This window comes from Ascidiella aspersa, chromosome 8 (genome assembly GCF_963924565.1).
Source record: "Ascidiella aspersa chromosome 8, kaAscAspe10.2, whole genome shotgun sequence".
NCBI lineage: Eukaryota > Metazoa > Chordata > Ascidiacea > Phlebobranchia > Ascidiidae > Ascidiella > Ascidiella aspersa.
In genome coordinates, this window is record NC_139454.1 from 2,001,578 (window position 1) to 2,019,459 (window position 17,882).

General features: G+C 35.2%; 3 protein-coding genes across 3 annotated transcripts; all 3 read left to right on the top strand.

The window, feature by feature from the left end:
* Positions 1–573: 573 nt before the first annotated feature.
* Positions 574–5,528, top strand: LOC146134822 (heterogeneous nuclear ribonucleoprotein K-like). Its single transcript, XM_083395134.1, has 2 exons — positions 574–716; positions 1,247–5,528. The coding sequence occupies exon 2, from the start codon at positions 1,269–1,271 to the stop codon at positions 2,112–2,114; it is 846 nt and encodes a 281-aa protein (XP_083251260.1). The 5' UTR covers positions 574–716; positions 1,247–1,268; the 3' UTR covers positions 2,115–5,528.
* LOC146134823 (heterogeneous nuclear ribonucleoprotein K-like) lies at positions 580–8,461 on the top strand. Its single transcript, XM_083395133.1, has 3 exons — positions 580–705; positions 5,543–5,684; positions 6,981–8,461. The coding sequence occupies exon 3, from the start codon at positions 7,005–7,007 to the stop codon at positions 8,079–8,081; it is 1,077 nt and encodes a 358-aa protein (XP_083251259.1). The 5' UTR covers positions 580–705; positions 5,543–5,684; positions 6,981–7,004; the 3' UTR covers positions 8,082–8,461.
* A 1,682-nt stretch (positions 8,462–10,143) lies between these two features.
* Positions 10,144–17,651, top strand: LOC146134824 (uncharacterized). The gene is made up of 12 exons (XM_083395664.1): positions 10,144–10,189; positions 10,511–10,713; positions 11,104–11,181; positions 11,742–11,930; positions 12,367–12,447; positions 12,601–12,700; positions 12,928–12,993; positions 14,049–14,200; positions 14,705–14,805; positions 15,499–15,585; positions 17,356–17,463; positions 17,645–17,651. Exons 1-12 carry the CDS (start codon positions 10,144–10,146, stop codon positions 17,649–17,651), a joined length of 1,218 nt encoding a protein of 405 aa, XP_083251790.1.
* The last annotated feature ends 231 nt before the right edge of the window (positions 17,652–17,882 follow it).

Sequence of the window (17,882 nt, forward strand, 5' to 3'; positions counted from 1 at the left end):
TTGTGTATTTTTGGTGAAATAAGATAATATGTCCCATCAATAAAATGTCTACATATGTTTTTGTGTTTTTAACCTCTTAAAATGCGCCTAAAACATTAGTCTTGATTGAAACTTGCACTTTATTGGCGTTCCACCAAAGTCTTGGTATTAGTACGTATATGAATACGTCAGAAATGCCCCGAATCACCCAACCCTTCTATTTCGTTAATTCGGTGCAAGGTTTCCACAAAAAATATAAAACGAGGTAGTTACAAATTTCCCGTACGCAACTGTGCATAAAAATAACGTGTGTAAAAAAAAAGAAATATTTATACGCTAGATGTCGCTGCAGCAGCAGCGCAAATGGATTAATTTAAGTGTAAAGTCTTTTAAAAATTGATTTTTTTTGCCACAGACTCAAGTAACTGTGAAAAAATAATTCCCAGCCGCAAGAAATGCTAAAACAATAAAAAATCGGCTTCATTGCAACTCTATAAAGAAATAACGGCGTTTTAGTTCTTGTGACGCAAAGTTATCACGAAGTCACGTGACCACGAAACATCTGTTCGTGAAAATGCGACGCCATCTTGAAAACGAACGTTCAATGGTCGGTGCTTGTTTTTGTTTTGACGGCTTTCAAGAGATTTTCTACGTCGATTACTCGATGATGTCGGTTGAAATTTGAAGAAATCAAACCAGAATTTCATCCCCAGTAAAGACGAAAAGGTATTTAAATGGTAAGATAGTTGTATTTATTTAAAAAGCGTATGTAACTTACAGACAGCCAACAATTGGCAATTGCTTCCTAGTCGACCATCTTTGTAAACACTATATAATATTTTTCGCTGTTTTAATCCAAATTCCACCATTTGCATATGCCCTTTATCAACCCATAATACTTTGCTGTTCAAGAATCCTACCACATTTATTTTAACACACACAATACGAGTTGTCAAAGTTGAAATTGCAAGGAAGGGGAAATATGTTAGAGTTAATATAATAACAATGGTTGTCCCACCTAAACACTAACTCGCACCCTAACCCAAATATTGTTAGCAATATGAACCCCGGACTAAAATGTGGTAGGATTGTAAACCAGCACCCTTTCCTTATTAAAAACAATTTGTTACCATAATTTGCCCAAAACCGTATTTAATTCACCTTTCTATGTTTTTGTCAAGCCAGTAGTTTTTTCATACAAGAATTTCGAGTGTTTTACCATATTTAGGCGTGTATGTAACCCCATAACTTTTTGCTTCACCCACAGTCCTGTACACAGCATATTGGCCATGAGCGAAATCACTGAAGAGCCTAAAAATAGTGCGCCACCCGGTGAGCCCTTCTCCACCAGTAGCAATGACCTTGAGCCCAAAGTGGCCGCACAGCCGAGCACAAAACGCTCATTTACCTGCACTGGCCAAGTTGACGATGCCACAAGCCCCACAAAACGTTCCAAGAAAACCGAAATCGAAATGAGATGCCTTGTCCCTGCTAAATGTGCTGGCAGCATTATAGGCAAGGGGGGGAGCAATATTAAGGATATGAGGGAGACATTTAAGGCACAAATCCAGCTTCCCGACGCCGACTCTCACGAACGGGTCCTAAAAGTTTGCAGCAACCTTGAAAAGTTGGGTGAAATTGTTTTAAGGATTTTACCGAGTTTGGCCGATCCAAATTTGCCAGACGCTGCCGATAAAATGACCCTGAAACTGCTCATACACAAGAGCCAGGTTGGCAGTATCATTGGCTCCAAGGGCTTCACCATAAACGAATTACGTGAAAAAACTGGCGCTGTCATACGAGTGCAACCAGATTGTATCGGAGGCTCGACCGATCGTGTTTGCTCTGTTACCGGCAAGCCCGAAGTCATTTCTTCATGTTTCGTTCTGATTTTAGAAATGTTACAAGGCTCGCCGCCCAAAGGGAGGGTAGAAAACTATGATCCTGCATTTAATGCTAACCGCAATTTTAATGGGAATGGTTTTAATAACATGGGCTCATTTAGGGGGAACAGGGGTGGTTATGAACAGAGATCCAGAGGGGCTAGAGGTGGTTTTAACAGAGGTAGTAGGGGCACGTTTTCCAATCGAGGTTTTAATAGGGGGAATTTTAGGAATGGGGGCACGAGATTTTAAATCGTGATGCGCAATTCCTTTTAAACTCTTCTTCACTGTGACTTTATATTTGTAAGAGATTTTATCACAGTTCCAGATATACAATGTTCATATTGAAGTAGTGGTGACTGTTCAAACATGTTTCTTTTGCCCTGTTTTCTCGCCATTTTCCAACACTCCTGCAATACCCTTGTTCTTGTAATATACACGTCATCTATACAACTATTAATTTCCCGAAATTTGGGCTCTGTCAAATTACCTCACTTTGTGTGCCAATGCCATTGGCAAAGTACTATCCAAGGTTATAATGTTGTGCTTCTTTTAAAATATACTTGAAACCTGCTGATTCCTTATGGTACTAATTAATGTGTTGTGTAAATGCAATGTCCAGTCTGATTTATGCCAGCCATATTCTCATAGCTGCCAGTTTATACCAAAAACCAGCCCAGCCTACTTACTTCTCTTGCTTTTTTATACTGCTACAATGTTGGCCACCCTACCATTTCCATCTTAAAGGCATTTTCAAAACAAATATTTAAAAATCTCAATAACAGTACACAGCTAACCCCACTTCTGTAACTTGTAGCAGTATAAAAATTGCACTGTGTAATTGTAGTTAGACTTTAAAAACAAAATGAATTTAAATCCCCTGGGTTGTCTAGGATTCCAAGCCAGTTAATTATTCTACATAACAATGATATAGTACAAGGATGTATACTTAAAAATAAACTTGGTTTTTAATGTATTTATTTAGGCTTTGTTAATAAGTTAACATTAGAGATAAAATTTAATTTTGGGCCATCTTTCTAACTTATAGCAGTATAAAAATTGAACTGTTTGATTGTGATTTAAAACCAAAAGTGACTTTAAATAATGTATTATTTTTCGTAACAAGGACATAGCACATCAAGTATGTAGTAACGCTTAAATATAAACTTGGTTTTTAATGGATTTACATAGGCTTTGTTAATAAATTGACTTTGCACATAAAAATATCAATTTACAACAAATCAGTTAAATGTACTTAACTAAATTATCGAGTTTTAATGGTTGAGTAGATTTTCACAGAAACTAATAACATGGAAAAATTGTATGACTTCTTATTTGAAAAACAGCTTTTGTTAATGTTATCCGGGCCCAGATTTGATAATATCGGACGGATGTGAAACAGCAATTTCTACCTACATTTATTACTTTTACCATATTTTCTATAATTTAAATATTTAAAGCCTTCTACCAAGCAATGGTCTGTCATGCTTATACGCAAATCCTGTTAGAGTATATTTTCTTATATATAAAAAAGTTTTTCATTCAACTGAAATGGTCAAAAATTTCACTCACATTATATAGGTGTAGAATTTAAGTTTGTATTGGAAAAGATTTCACAAGCCTCTTTAACTAAAACTATGAAAATCTATATCAAATGTGTAGTTGGTGCAAAGCTTTTCTATATTAAGTCGTAAAAGTGTACACTTACCTGAAGTAACTCTCTCATGCTTACCTGATGTTTTTGGTCTTTATTTAAAAACAACTCTGATGGTAAGTATATTAATTGGCTAGTGTAAAAACACATCATACATTGCAATTTCAAAAGCCTGTTAATTACTTTTTAAGCTTACCCATTTTCCCAATTGCAAATCGTTTTAAGTTTAAACGTCTTTGATTGTGCTAATGGAAGATTAAATTACACAGTTTTGCATGTTATGAGCTTCCACTGGATCCAATTCATGAGCCCAAGGGTTATCTTTTGGTTATACCACCAAAGTCCACTGTACAATGTGTAGTGATTTCCACCTGATGCAGTAATTTAAAAAAAAAATCATCAAAACGTGTAGGTTAACTAAAGGTGGTGATTGTACTTCATAACTTTTGCCCAACAACCTTAAACATTTTATTTTTCTAAAAACCTAAAAAATTTCTTCTTAAAATGTATTAGTCGTCGCCAAAGCCAAACCTTGATCTTACCACGATAAATAACGTTTTCGGCATTCACACGATGAACCGAAGTACACCTGTCTTAGGTAACAGCGTCCTGAGCTTAACGCGTCTTATCTTTGGCATATCGTTGACTATTTGTAACGCAACTGGTCACTAGCTCGTTTATATAAAGTGCATATTTGGCCAACTTTTTAATAACATCCCCCTATTTACCATTGCCTATTTAACCTTTAATAGCTACCGCCTAATTAATGTTTCTCTGCAATTCTTCATAAAAAATCCTAGCCTAAATTGCCTTTACAAAAGCAGATAATAGCTTCCATCGTATTTTACATCTCGTAGCATATCGTTCCAGAAACGTCCAACGCTGCCAATTACAAAACAGCCGAAATCAACGTTTTTTTATTTCTGCTCTTGTTACGTTGAGGGCTGTACGAGACTACGCGTCGAACGTACTTGCATTTGAAATTCGCTTCGGTATTATTATGGCAAGCCAATACATTTGGATAAAACACGTGATACCTTTTCTTACGGGCATTTATCCTTAACCAATAACCATATATTACATCTTGCTGGAATTCACCAATATTTCAAGTTTAACTATTGTAGCCTACACAAGTTTAATACGTTTCCAAATACAGTAGAGATTTCCAATATTATCGGAGCCGAGCCGATATATAATGCCAAGTGGTTGTATTCCGTACTCGTCCGATACTATGGTGGTTTCGGTGCCGTTACGATAACAGTTAATTGTACATTTCAGCTGTCGTTTTCGATCTTACTTAACGCAACTAAGTTTTTTAGCGCTGACCCAAATTTTGGATAAATTATCTGAACAACAAACATGTTTTTGAATCCCAACAATTTTGTTTATTTTACCATGGTACCGGTAAAAGAATTATTTGGTATCAATATACAATACTGTACGAAGTATCTGGACATCCCTATTTTTTTCGAAGACGTAATTCATTAGCAACGCATTTGGATTTAGGAAAAACTCACTTTTACCCACTATAAGAAATGGCGTGCACATTTATTACCGATAGTCAAGAATCCCTCCTTTAATTGCAGAGCCAAATGTAAAAAAACTCATTTGCAGTGCACATGCTTGTTTGTAAAACGCCGTCGCCTTTAGGCGAGCCCAACCCCAAAAGTCATTTATATAGCCTAATGTTAAAAAAACGTGCTGATAGCAATACTAGAGCGGAAAAACACATTCTGTGTCAAATAGTTTACTTCAGACACAATTAGCCACTGGATTTAATGCCTTCCAGTTTTTTTATTTTAACGCCGTCCGCTGTTCTTTCATATCCGAGATGTTTCGAGATAAAAAAGGCGTATTATGTTATCAACTCAGCTGGGACGATTTTTCTATAGTGGCAAACTATATTTTGATATTTTATCCATTTAAATAAATCGACTTTTGATCATTTAAGCACAGTCGTGTTTCAATGCGAGTAAATCTAATATCAATTCAATTTCGACTAAATTAAACTAATGTACGCAAATAGATGTTATGTGAAAGCATTGTGGCGTTTCACGAAAGAAACATGGATTATTCCGCCAAGTGGAAAATAACCTCTTCAACACTTGAAAGCATGCAAAGCGAAGTAATTACATTTTTACATGATGAAACAACTTGACAAGAAGCAGGTGGGTTTTGTAAAAATAAAATAACTGAATTTAAAAAATCGCGGATTTGTTTATAATTCCAAATTGACGTTTCTCGTGATACTTTGTTTTTCACGAGAGCTCGTGAAAGATTAATAATTACAAGGCCGTTTTGGAGTAATTTAATATAAAAAAATATCGAAAAGCCACGTTTTCAACAAAATTAAAGCGCGATATTTTAAAATTATTTGAATTAATGCCAAATATATTTAATTAATAGTTGCTGGTAACGATTGCGATTTGTTAAAGAGGTAAGGCATTCGCGTACGGGCCCTGTAATTTGCAGACATCCGGACAACACGAGCTCTGCGTGAGAGAACTTCGCTTGCAACAAACAGCGACGTTTAGATTCACTTTGCTTTGCAATGGCAGAATTAAAATTGTTTTCTGGCGTGCGGTTGAACTGGTTCAGTTCGCTTTGCATTTCATTTTTGTTTAGAAATAATAAGGCGTTATGTCCTTTTTTTAATTTGCAGTCATCGTTTAGATTTGATTAAATGCGAACAATTTAGTTTCTCGTGACTTTTTGGTTTGTAATTGCCTGGTTTTTATTTTGAAGTACGATTTGCATTTTATTTTCGTTTTGATGGATTAGTTTGGTGGCCTTGTTTTTTATACTAATCGTTTAAATTTAATTAGATGCGAATAATATAATTTTTTTTAGTTGTAATTGGTTTGTAATTTTTAGTTCGGTTAGCTTATTTTTGTGTTGATGATTTTGAAATAAGTTTTCTTAGGTTAAGCCTTTAGTAATAGTTAGTTTCTAGTGTGTTCTTTTGTTTTAGCTATTCTGTGGTAATATTTGAGTTTTATTACTTTGTTATCTTGTTAACATGAATCAAATAAGTTTAAAGATGAGCTTTTAACATGATTTCAGCGTAGATTTGATTCATTTGGTGTCACTTTATCAACTTTAATAATATTATGCTTTTTGCGTTTATTTTATGGCAAACTGCACTTTGGTTACTTAATTTAATTTGATTTACAAGTTAATAATTTTTTTTCAATATTCCAAAAACTTCATTTCTAAAATATACAAATAGCTTTATAAAGATCTTAACGAAACGAGTTGTCAAAATTGAAATTGCAAGGAAGAATTAAAATAACTCAAAAAATGTTAGCAATGAAAAACCTAGACTAAAATGTGGTAGAATTCTAGATCAGCGCCAAGATCTGTATTAGCTTTTTTTATCAATAAAAACATTTCTAAACTTTAGACTGAAACTAAACTTACAATTTAAAAAATATTTATACCATTTTTTTCTCTTCATTTTTTAGGGTTAGTTACAAACAGAAATAAAAATGTCATTCGCGGAAGACTACAGCGCCTACGACAATTCCGGCAACAACAATTCAGTTCAAATTCCACCAGGGGGAGGCGATTTCAACCAACCACCCCCCCAACAACAACAGCAGCAGCAAAACTTCAAACGACCCCTCGATAACAACGATGATGACTACAACAGCCCCACCAAGCGGGCAAGAGGAAATTCTGGTGAAAATGTCGACATGCGGTGCCTGATTCCGTCCAAAAGTGCCGGCGGCATTATCGGAAAAGGAGGAAGTGTAATCAAGGAATTTCGCACAAAGTACAAAGCGCAAATCCACATTCCCGACGCGCAGACCAAGGAGAGAGTCCTTCACATCGGTACAACCATCGAAAATTGTGGCAGCCTTCTGCTCGATATTGTTCCGATTATTTATGGCAACTCGGACCGAAGAGGGGGTCGCGGTCCCGGACAGATGAACATCAAGCTTCTTGTCCATCAGAGCCAGGCCGGAGGCATCATCGGAACCGGAGGATTCAAAATTAAGGAACTGAGAGATAAAACCGGTGCTCAGATCACTGTGCAACGCGACAGATGCCCTGGTTCCACTGACCGACTTTGCATGGTGTCCGGAACCCCCGAGGTCATCTCATCGTGCGTTGTCCTTATCCTTGAGCTTCTCCAAGACATCCCACCAAAGGGCCCTGTCCAGAACTTTGACCCGAGCATGTGTTCCGAAGAGTTCGATAGCGCAGATGGCTTTAGAATGGGCGGAGGCCGTGGTGGTGGTTTCGGTGGGGGCCGTGGAGGTGGTCCAGGTGACTTTGGGGGCGGCATGAGGGGTGGTTTCAACATGGGCCGGGGTGGAAACGGTGGTGGGTTCAATAACAACCGAGGAAGGGGTGGATTTGGTGGCCGCGGTGGTGGTGGTGGCGGTGGCGGTTTCCAGGGACGCGGTGGCGGCGGAGGGTTCAACAATAACCGAGGGGGTGGCTTCCGTGGGGGCCGGGGTAACAACAACAACCGTGGGGGCCCAATGGGGGGTCGAGGTGGTTTTGGTGGACGTGGGGGTAACCGTGGCGGAGGTGGGTACGGTAATGGAAACATGTGAAGAAAGACAAACACATTTAAAATGATTACTATTTCAACATAATGTTGTTTCTACTGAGCGAGTGCTATATTCTGCAAAACATCCATGTATTTTGTGCTCGAACAAAATCTCGTCAAGTTAAAATCTTGTTTTAATCTTCTCACTGATCGCTGTAGCATTGTACGCCTTTTGGTTCCTTTGCTTGCGCTGTCCCGACATTTTTTATGTTGATGTGTACTTGTAAAAGTGATAAGGCGCTCTACTGCAAACCACTATGTGGGTTTTGTGAAATTACACTTTAAAACTTCAATTTTGATGATTTTTCTCGAGTTGCCCTCTCTTTCTATGTAGGGCTGATTTATTTTCTAACATTTCAATAAACGAGTTATGATGACTTAAGTTATAAAATCCAGTGAATTTTTTTTTTTTACATAAAAAGTAGTTAAATACTATTTGCTTAATTGTCAGACAACCAAACGCCATTTTTTTAGTTTGAACCCCAAAAGATGTTGAGTCAAAGAATTATTTTAATTTTAAATTTAAGCTGTGAAATAATGCAAGTTATTCCTGAAATAAGAAATCTAGCCGTAACAAGCAGCTGACACTAAAATAGCTTTTTGAGTCCACCAGATTAATGGCTTTGTCAATTACAAGTTCGGATAGTTTAGTTAATTAGAAAGTATTTTAGTAAATCAGTGAATTTATAGCATCTTATTATAGAGCAGCGGTAGTAAAAGTGCCGGGCGGGTCGTTTGCCTTTTTTCTGGGGGTCGCGAAGACGACAATCAGAAATAAAAATCACTATTGCTAGAATGCGAATTAATTAGCTTCAAAAAATTAACGGGCCGGGGTGGAAACTTGTAATGATAGTAAATGTTCAAAGTTCAAACAGGGAGCTGCCAGGAAGAAAATTGCGAGATAGAATTTTATTTTAACAATGTAGGCTTGGTATTGAGTTCCCGGTATCAATCAAAGGTACACACTTAAGTTTACTAAAGAACTTTAAGTGAAAACTTAAACCTATAATTCAAGTTGCAATCGTTTATATTGCACGTTGTTTATCTTCAGACTCATTAAACAGAAATCACAAGCAAAAAACTATTAACCGTTGTGACAAGAACCATATTTATTACATCACAATAATAATTATTACATCACATTAACGATTAAACTAAAGTTTAGTCAAATAGTGTTAACGAATAAACATCTTAATGCGGCGATTGCACGCTTAAACCGTAACTTTATAAGCTAGTACATATACTTTTTTCGTTGATCCTTATAGTTTAACCAAAAAAACAAATTTACAACAATCGGTCGAGAAATGTGATCGTTTTACCAATTTAAAGGTGACTCTAATTTACTTAGGTCAATGTATCATTAATTAAAAATTGAGGGGTCTCGTAAGTTTCGAAAACTAGAAAAGGGGTCGCGACAACAAAAAGGTTGGGAACCACTGCATTACAGTGACAAGACTAAAAGTAAAAAAGTTGTGCTTTTATATTTACGATAAACGATATATTAAATAGATTAATGTTTGGTTTATAAATGATTTCACAAGCGTTTTCTATCTATATAATTTTCTATCCCAATTAATCTAAAATTTTAAATTTGACAATCAACGAATCACACTGGTTGATGTAATCTCCCGGGAATTTAAAATATCTTGAATAAACAAATTTTTGAATTTGATTTCTAGATTTTACAAATCAGTATCTTATTGCCAATTTATTCTTTAATGCTTGTTCTGTATGTCTAATTGTGTATAAATAACTTAGGCACCGGTATACACACAACACACAAGCAACTTTAAAGATACGCTGTTGTCGTTAACTCTTACCTGTTTGGTGTCACTCGTAGCTCGAGGCTATTGACATTTTATTAACCATTTTGCAAAAAAGAGGACAATTGCGGTTTGATCATTTGATATTCAAATGCAAAACCAAAACCAATGCGTCAGTTGCAAGGTTGTTTATCGTTTAGGGTCCAAGTTGACTTGTTTTAAAGATTTAGGTTCATTTTATTGATTTTATCCTATTGGAAGGATAATTTTATGCCATAATAACTGCTACAAAAAGGATATACTATGTCTTTTCCAAAAGCACCTTTGAAAAGGTTCAATGAAAATGGAGGTATAGTGTTTAAATAAATGAAAAAATATTTTGTTTTTTTGCATTTAATTCAAGAGTAACATACTTTATCAAACATTTCATTAATAATTTAAATACAGTTGTGTCTATACTAAGAAATTGCAGAAAATACATTCTGAATTCAGAACCTGTATAAGAATAACATCACACATACTTTGATTTGAAAGTTACAAATTCTGTGATGTAACAACTTTTATAAGGAATTTATTTTGATAATACTTTATAATTCTTCTGCACCCGTGCAAATGAGATTACATATGCATTGCACGCTATAAGAGGAAACAATTTATTATTTTACTTAAGGTTGTGCCCCTCCCCCTGGTCATTACACTTTGTTGAACAGCGACAAGAGCACTGGTGTTTTGAAATTCGAAAACTACACAAATCGTTTCACCGACGAACAACAAACTGATGGTGGCGCAAGCAACTTTGCCGAACCTGCCCCGTTGGCGTCGGGAGGCAAGAAGAAGTTAAATTTTAATGGCTCATCTTCCCTAAAGCGAGAGGTTTGTCTGTTGAATTTTATTGAAGTTAAAAATTTAATTTATTTAGAATTATTGTAATGACTTTTAATTCAATGACTTGACTTGAGTACACTTAAGTTTATATTTCTCAAAAAAGTCTTTTGAGCAAATGACTTGACTTCAATAAGTTTTTTTATACAAATCACCTTTAAATGGTTGAAATGAAGTTTTTTCATTAGGCTATATTTTGCGTTTATGGTATCTTTTACTTAATTGTTTCTCATTACGAACAAGTTTATCAGTTAACATTATATTTTTTACGACTTGGACTTGGATTAAGTTATTTTACAAATACCTTGGCTGGGACTTAAGTCAATTTTTTAAAATGACTTGTTTGCAACAGTGGCATTAGTGAGCTTGTTTTTCATTTAGGGTGACAAAAAAGAACCCAAACATCCAAAAGCGTCTCCCGCTTTGCCCAACAAAGAGAAGCAATCGTTAGAAAGAGAGGTAAGAGTCATATTAGTACATATCAACAAAGAAGGATCCAACAGTATTCATAACAACTTGATAAATGGGTACATATAAAAACATACATTATTTTTTTTGCTTGTTCGTCTATGAAAATTTTTTTGATACCACTGTTGTTGTTTATTTCATGTGACGTGCTTTCAATTCTTCCTAGTTATTTTGTCCCAAGTTTTACAATGAAGCTAATTTTGGACAAGTGAAAATACAACCACTGAAAGCATTACCTTTACATTTTATAATTTTATTTTATTTTTTCTTTGACCATGGTAATAATCAAAAAAGTTGGTTAATATTTGAGCACAATTCAACAGAATTTTAGCTTTATATTTGCGGACGAGTTCTTGGAGAAAAACAAGTGTTTCTAACTTTGTAACGTCATTCTAATTCCTCCAACTTAAAACAAATATCTTGACACTGTTTTTCAAGCAAATAAATTATTAACAAAAAAATTCTGATCGATAAGTGCATCGCAAAGTGGAACAAAACTATTCCAAATACGGCACAAGTAAAAACGTTTCTACAATTAATTGCAATTCAAGATTCGTCAGCTACTGCAGCAATCTACCGACCGCGAGCGTGACCTGATGAATTGTCAACTCGAAATTGCGCGGCTCGAGGGTCGAGTCACGCTACTCACCAAAGAAAAATCCTCGGTTGAACGGGAATTTAAAACTTCTGAAAAAAGCTTGGCCGCCTTGCAAAAGAAAAATGAATTCCTTATTTCCAAGGTAAGATAAGGTTGACCGGTGAACTGAACATTTTATAATATGTTGTGAATGTTTTATTTCGAACATCTTTAATTTAACATATTAGTAAATTGGTGCAAATTATAAATTTCATTTTTTTTTGTAAACTTAAAATTCTCTTTTGCTGAAGTAGTAATAATATAATTTGTGTCAAAATTAACATTTAAAATTTTTTTTTTTTTATGAAATTACAAGATATAATAGAAAAAAGGCTTGTTTCCCTAAAGTTTGACAATGCTTTTGAAATGAAAAGCGGTTTCGAAAACCTTACAGTTGTTTTTGGTTAAAGTAGTTCTAAATAATTATCCAAGAATTTTATTTAATAATAAGGCTCACCAACTCAAGTTTGTTCATTAACTCATATTTTTGTTCTGTTTTTGGATAAAAAATAATTCATTTTTCATTTGTTTATTGGCAGGAATCAAAGGAGAAGAAAAAAGAATCTAGTGACGAACAAGAACTGAAACGCTGCAGATCACAATTAAATACTTGCAAACAGGTGAAAAAACAAATTATAATATATCTGTTGCTACAACTTTTTTGCTGTGCTTGTAAAATGTCCATTTATTTTTCAAAATAATATCAACTCAAATGAATTAGGATATTCTGCTGTATTTGTATTCCTAGTATTATTAATACATTGAACTTTTAGGTGATAGAAAGAGACCGTGTGAAATCAGCAAGCCTTGAAACCGACTTAAAAGCGGCCAACTCAAGAATCGAAGCGTTGCAACAAGCAAACAAAGTGCTCGGTAATTTATCAGTTTGCACTTTCTGATATTTATACAATGTTAACTTAAGTACCACGTTAACTTTAAAAGTACCATGTTAACTTATAAAATACAATGTTGACTTTAAAAGTAGCATGTTAACTTTCACTACCATGTTAACTTACAAATTACCATGTTAACTTTTTGTGTCAGGTTAACTCGAATTTTGTTAAGCTGCTTTATATTCTATTTTTGAATTTATTTTTCAGAACAATTAAATGAGGAGATTGAAAAACACGGGGATGATGTTTCCAGTCAAGTTAATGCTCTTCAAAGTAAGTTTGTTTGACATATTTTAGTTCCAGCAATGCATAAGTGTATGTCTTATTATAAGTAAACTTATGTCTGTGTCTTTATACATAAGCTTTATTGCATATAATGGAATTTTTTTTTTTTTTTTTTAAATTCAAAATCCTAAATTCGACCTAAGTGACTAAAAATAATAACTGGAGTCATCTATACCACGAATTATTCATCAAGCAGAACAGATTTCTATGTGTTTTCAAGTGGTATAATTTTATGGCTCGCTAGTTTAAACCAGTGATTCTCAACTTTTTTCCGCGGTGACCGAAATCTAAAGCGCAGGTAGAACAGCGAATCTTTTGCAACCCAACCTTTACTGAACTTTTAGTAAGAGAACAAAACATAGAAAACTAGCACTAACAAGTAAGAATTTAATTAATATGATCTATGTCTTTCTATTGCTTTATGTCCGAATTTTGTAGTAATCGTTCTCAGAACGTAATTCTTACTGCGTTTTTCTACCACCTCCAACCATTATGCTCCAAAATTCTCAGAACAAATATCAATAAATCTAACCTTATAAAAGCTACTTTAATCCGCGACCCAACAAATCAAACTACCACCCAATGTTGGGTCGCGACTATTTGTATGAGAAACACTGGTTTAGACTTACGCAACAGGATGGACAAACAATTTTTGTAGCTTGATAATGAATTTCAAAGCCAAAGAAGTCGAGTAAAACGACATCATCTTGATATAGACGTTTTATTACAAACTTATATCATCTTTTTTTCAATTATTTTTTGTCCTTTAGGCCTTACATTATTTTTGTTCCATAGGCTTGCAATGCCAAAAAGGTCGAGTAGATCAACATCATCTTGAATAAAAGACGTTTCGATTCGAACTTGTATCATCTTCAGTTAATGTAACTGAGAAGTAATTTAAAGCATCACTTATAACACCTGAAGGTGCTAATTAATACTCCGACTATAGAAACTCAGAATGATAACAATTGCGTCCCACCTTTTATAAGTGATGCTTTTTCTCTGTTTTAGCAAAAAAAACTATTCTCTGTTTTGTCCCACAGGCCTGACAGACAAGCTGCGGTGCCAGAATGCTTCCCTGCAAGACAGGCTAGATCGAGCTAACCTGGTGTTGGACGGGCATTCGCAAAACCTGGCAAAACTACTGAAAGAATCTGTGACCAACTCCTTGAAAGACTACGGCGAAAAATTTGCGGTTGGTCATTATGTTTGAAAAGCTCAACACCATAAAGCGGGGTTATCATTCCGTGCTTATTTCTACGATTTGAGCTTAGCTTTGGTCGCAGTGTCTTATTAAATATTGATGTGCTTATATATAAATGTGTTTATTTTTTGTCCATTTTTGTGTTATCTACTTAGTTGTTTTACTTTTGTAACTACTAATATTAACGCTAAGTACGAATTATCCAATTATAAGCTATTATTCGAAACATTTGCTTTTTGAAATTCCCAAACCTTAGAATTTCGCTAGAAGAATTAATATTGTCAAACCTTGCATTAAATCATTAGTAGGCTATACGTCATCACAGAGCATGCGTTTTTATTTTTGGTTCTTGCCGAATGGTAACCCTGCCTATAATATTAGTTCTTAACCTCAACATTGGTGTCTAACAGCAGACCGGATAACGTACTACAAAAGTCTGGTAAATTTATACTTTGTTAGAACATAGTTTTTTAGGATTTCATGTTATTTCTTCAGGCCTTGCAGAATTCAGTCTCCAGCCAAATGCAACGAGTCAACGACACGAACAACAAAGTGCTTCAACTTGGCTCATTAATGGCAGCCCTGAAAAACGAAAGGTAAGTTTTTGCTACTATTGTTACTTAAGCGTTAATCGTTGGCCAAAAAGCAGCTTTAGAAGGGCTGGAATCTAGCTGGGGTTCTCAAAGGGATCAAAAAATTAAAAATTTGTTTTACTTTTTTCCGCACACTTTACAAAAAGGCATTATTTTTTATCGTTGCCGATGGCATCTTGGCTCTCTTAGGGAGTAATTTTAAATTGTTGGAGGAAACTTGTTCCAGGGTGGATTTGGGGAGGAAAAATGGATAAAAACTAAAGTTATTTTTCTTCACAGTTACAGCCATTTAAGAAATACACACAAAAGCATGCATTTTTACATAGGTAGAAAATCAAAACTTGGTCTGTGCGCAAACTTAACTTTCAGACGATTAGCGCATCCAAAATTTGTAACAAGTCTTAGCTTTTGGCACAGATGTGTGATTGTGTGTATTGCAGTTTTACAATTTTTTTTAACTTTGTCGACTCTCTTCTGTAGGTTTGATTTTCTGTCAGCAGGGTACATTGAACTAATAAATAAAAAAGGTTGAATACTTTGTGTTTTTTTCTGGAGAGAAATTGACAGTGTTTGGGCTTGTAAGGGAGGAGTATGAAAAAATAACTTTGAGAACGACTGGGCTATAACATGTGTGTGTATCTTTCACTGACTCATTGTACAGCACGTATTTCATGAGAACCCGCGTTAATTTTACAGAGACCAACTTAAAGAGGAAAACACGCGATTGACTGAAGAAACTAACCAGCTGAAGATTGCTAACGCCAATTGTGAAAGCACCAAAAGGTAAGAATGTTTGTCCATTACAATAAAATGCAACACCTTCTGCATTCATGTGTTAATATTGAATTTACGAAAGCGAATTACTCGTCTTATTAAGAATTTTAAAGTCTGTACAGGAGTAGGTTTCATTTTGTGAACGTTTCGAATCAATCTTAAGATAATGGTTGGAGTTTGTAGTTAAATGTAGAATGAATATCAAAGCCTATACAGAAGTAGGTAGCATTTTGAAATTTTCGAATATCTTTTTATTCATTTTCAACATAATGAGAAGGCACTGATTCAATTTTACTCGTCTAACTTGCATAAACTAATTTTAATTTTGTATAAGCTTTGACCATCCGTATAAAACTCCGATATAAATGATATAACATGTTTCATGACAAAGTAAAGATTTAAGATTCCAAAAAAGTTTGACCTGCTAGCATTTAATGAATAAATAAACCCTAGATATCTGCAACCAATTTAACATAACTTTAACAAATGGAATTTCGGATAACACTTGTTGCAATAAGCGACCAAAGATAGCCTTACATATCGTTGTCGCAATTACCCTTTCTCACACCAGATGCTTTTTGATAAGCAGCTGTGAATTAGCACACTGGTAGTTTTGTATAGGAACTACTGTATTGTGAAACGCGCTGAGAACCAAATTGAAACCGGGTCGGTTACAAACAATGGTGATTACGGTATTTGTAATTGATTAAAATCGTGATGCCGCATGTTATCCAGGCCATTGGTTCTTTTTCGCAAGGGTGCTCAAAATCTTCCGTTATATATAACGTCAATAAATGCCCGCCGGAAATATAAGTGCATACTTGGGTGTGGTAAGATATTTTTAACTTGGTCCAAACGGCTTTGTTTTCAACAAACAGCGTTTTTTTATTATATGATCAACTGGTAATGTTTGTATAAACTCCACAAGCTTTTAGATTTGCTAGGCAGGTATTTTGCTGAATTTGACCAACTGTCAAAGCCTCAAATGGCACGCATCAAACGAAATATACGTTATTATTTTCAGGAAGATTTACCATTGTTTTTGGGGGCTGAGAACCACAAGTTTCTGTTAGGGGTGATCGGAGCTCCCTAAGCACCCAAACTCGACGTCCGTAATCTATAGCAGGGGTTCTTAAACTGGGGTCCATGAGTTAGTTTTAGGGGGTCCATGAAGGCCTAATTAAAATATTAGAGTTTATTTAAAAAGTAATCCTTTTTCAAAGAAAGCAGTTTAATTAGAAACCAAACGGTTTTGCACTGACTGTATTAAAACTTCATTTCACTTTCACAGTTTTTTGAACGAAATCAACAGATTTATGAAGTTTATTTGTAATGTGACGTCAATTTATGACGTCATTTTTTGAAAATTATTGCCTATCGTGGTCCACGCGAAGCCAAAAAAAATTTGTAGAGGTCCGCGGTAAAAAAGGTATAAGAACCCCTGATCTATAGCCATAATATTGGAGAAATACATTATCTTTTAGCACGTAGCATTCTGGCGACATGGATACTGAAATGGATACAAAAAATTCTTCAAATAGCCCTACAATTAAAAAAGAACTTTAATAAAAGTCACAGCAAAAGACACAAATAAATGTTTATGAAACGGCATCACCTAGCCCTTGTAAGAAAACACTGACTCCGAATGTAAGAGTAATTTTTTTTAAACTTATGATGTCATTGTTGGCGAAATATGTTTCCGTTATAGCGAGACGCAGAATCAACTTCATACCACATGACATACAGAATAAGCAGCTTATTTCGATTTTCCTTTTTTAGGTCATTGCAAAGCGAGTTGGAGGATTGTAAAACCGAAATGTCGAACACTGAAGCGAAATATTTGCAACTCAAAGAAGTTAACGAATCCAGCTTACAAGAATACGAACGGTTTGTAAAACTTTGGTATTTGTTATGAAAATGAGGCAGCCGAAAAAACAGGAATGCTATAGAATAGTGTTTACATGGATTGCACAGCCGAGTGTTATGTGAGTGTTTCAACACAATTCAATGAATACGATGAATATGGTACTGTAGATCCCCTTCAATGTAAACTTGCTTGTACTAACAGAATGTAGCATGCTTTGGTGTTTTGGTTGTTGGTAGGGCGACGATCCCGGTATGACCGAGGTTTTGAGTTCGAACCTCACCATATACTAGTACTACGAACATGATGCAGCAGACACTGGTGCTATGGTTGTTTCTCAACCCTGCCCCCCCCCCCCCCTGAGTCCTAGCGTATCGTGTAAAAAGTGTGAGACAGGCAAAGAGTTTGATTTGAAATTTCTCTGTTATCTTCTTGCTGTAAG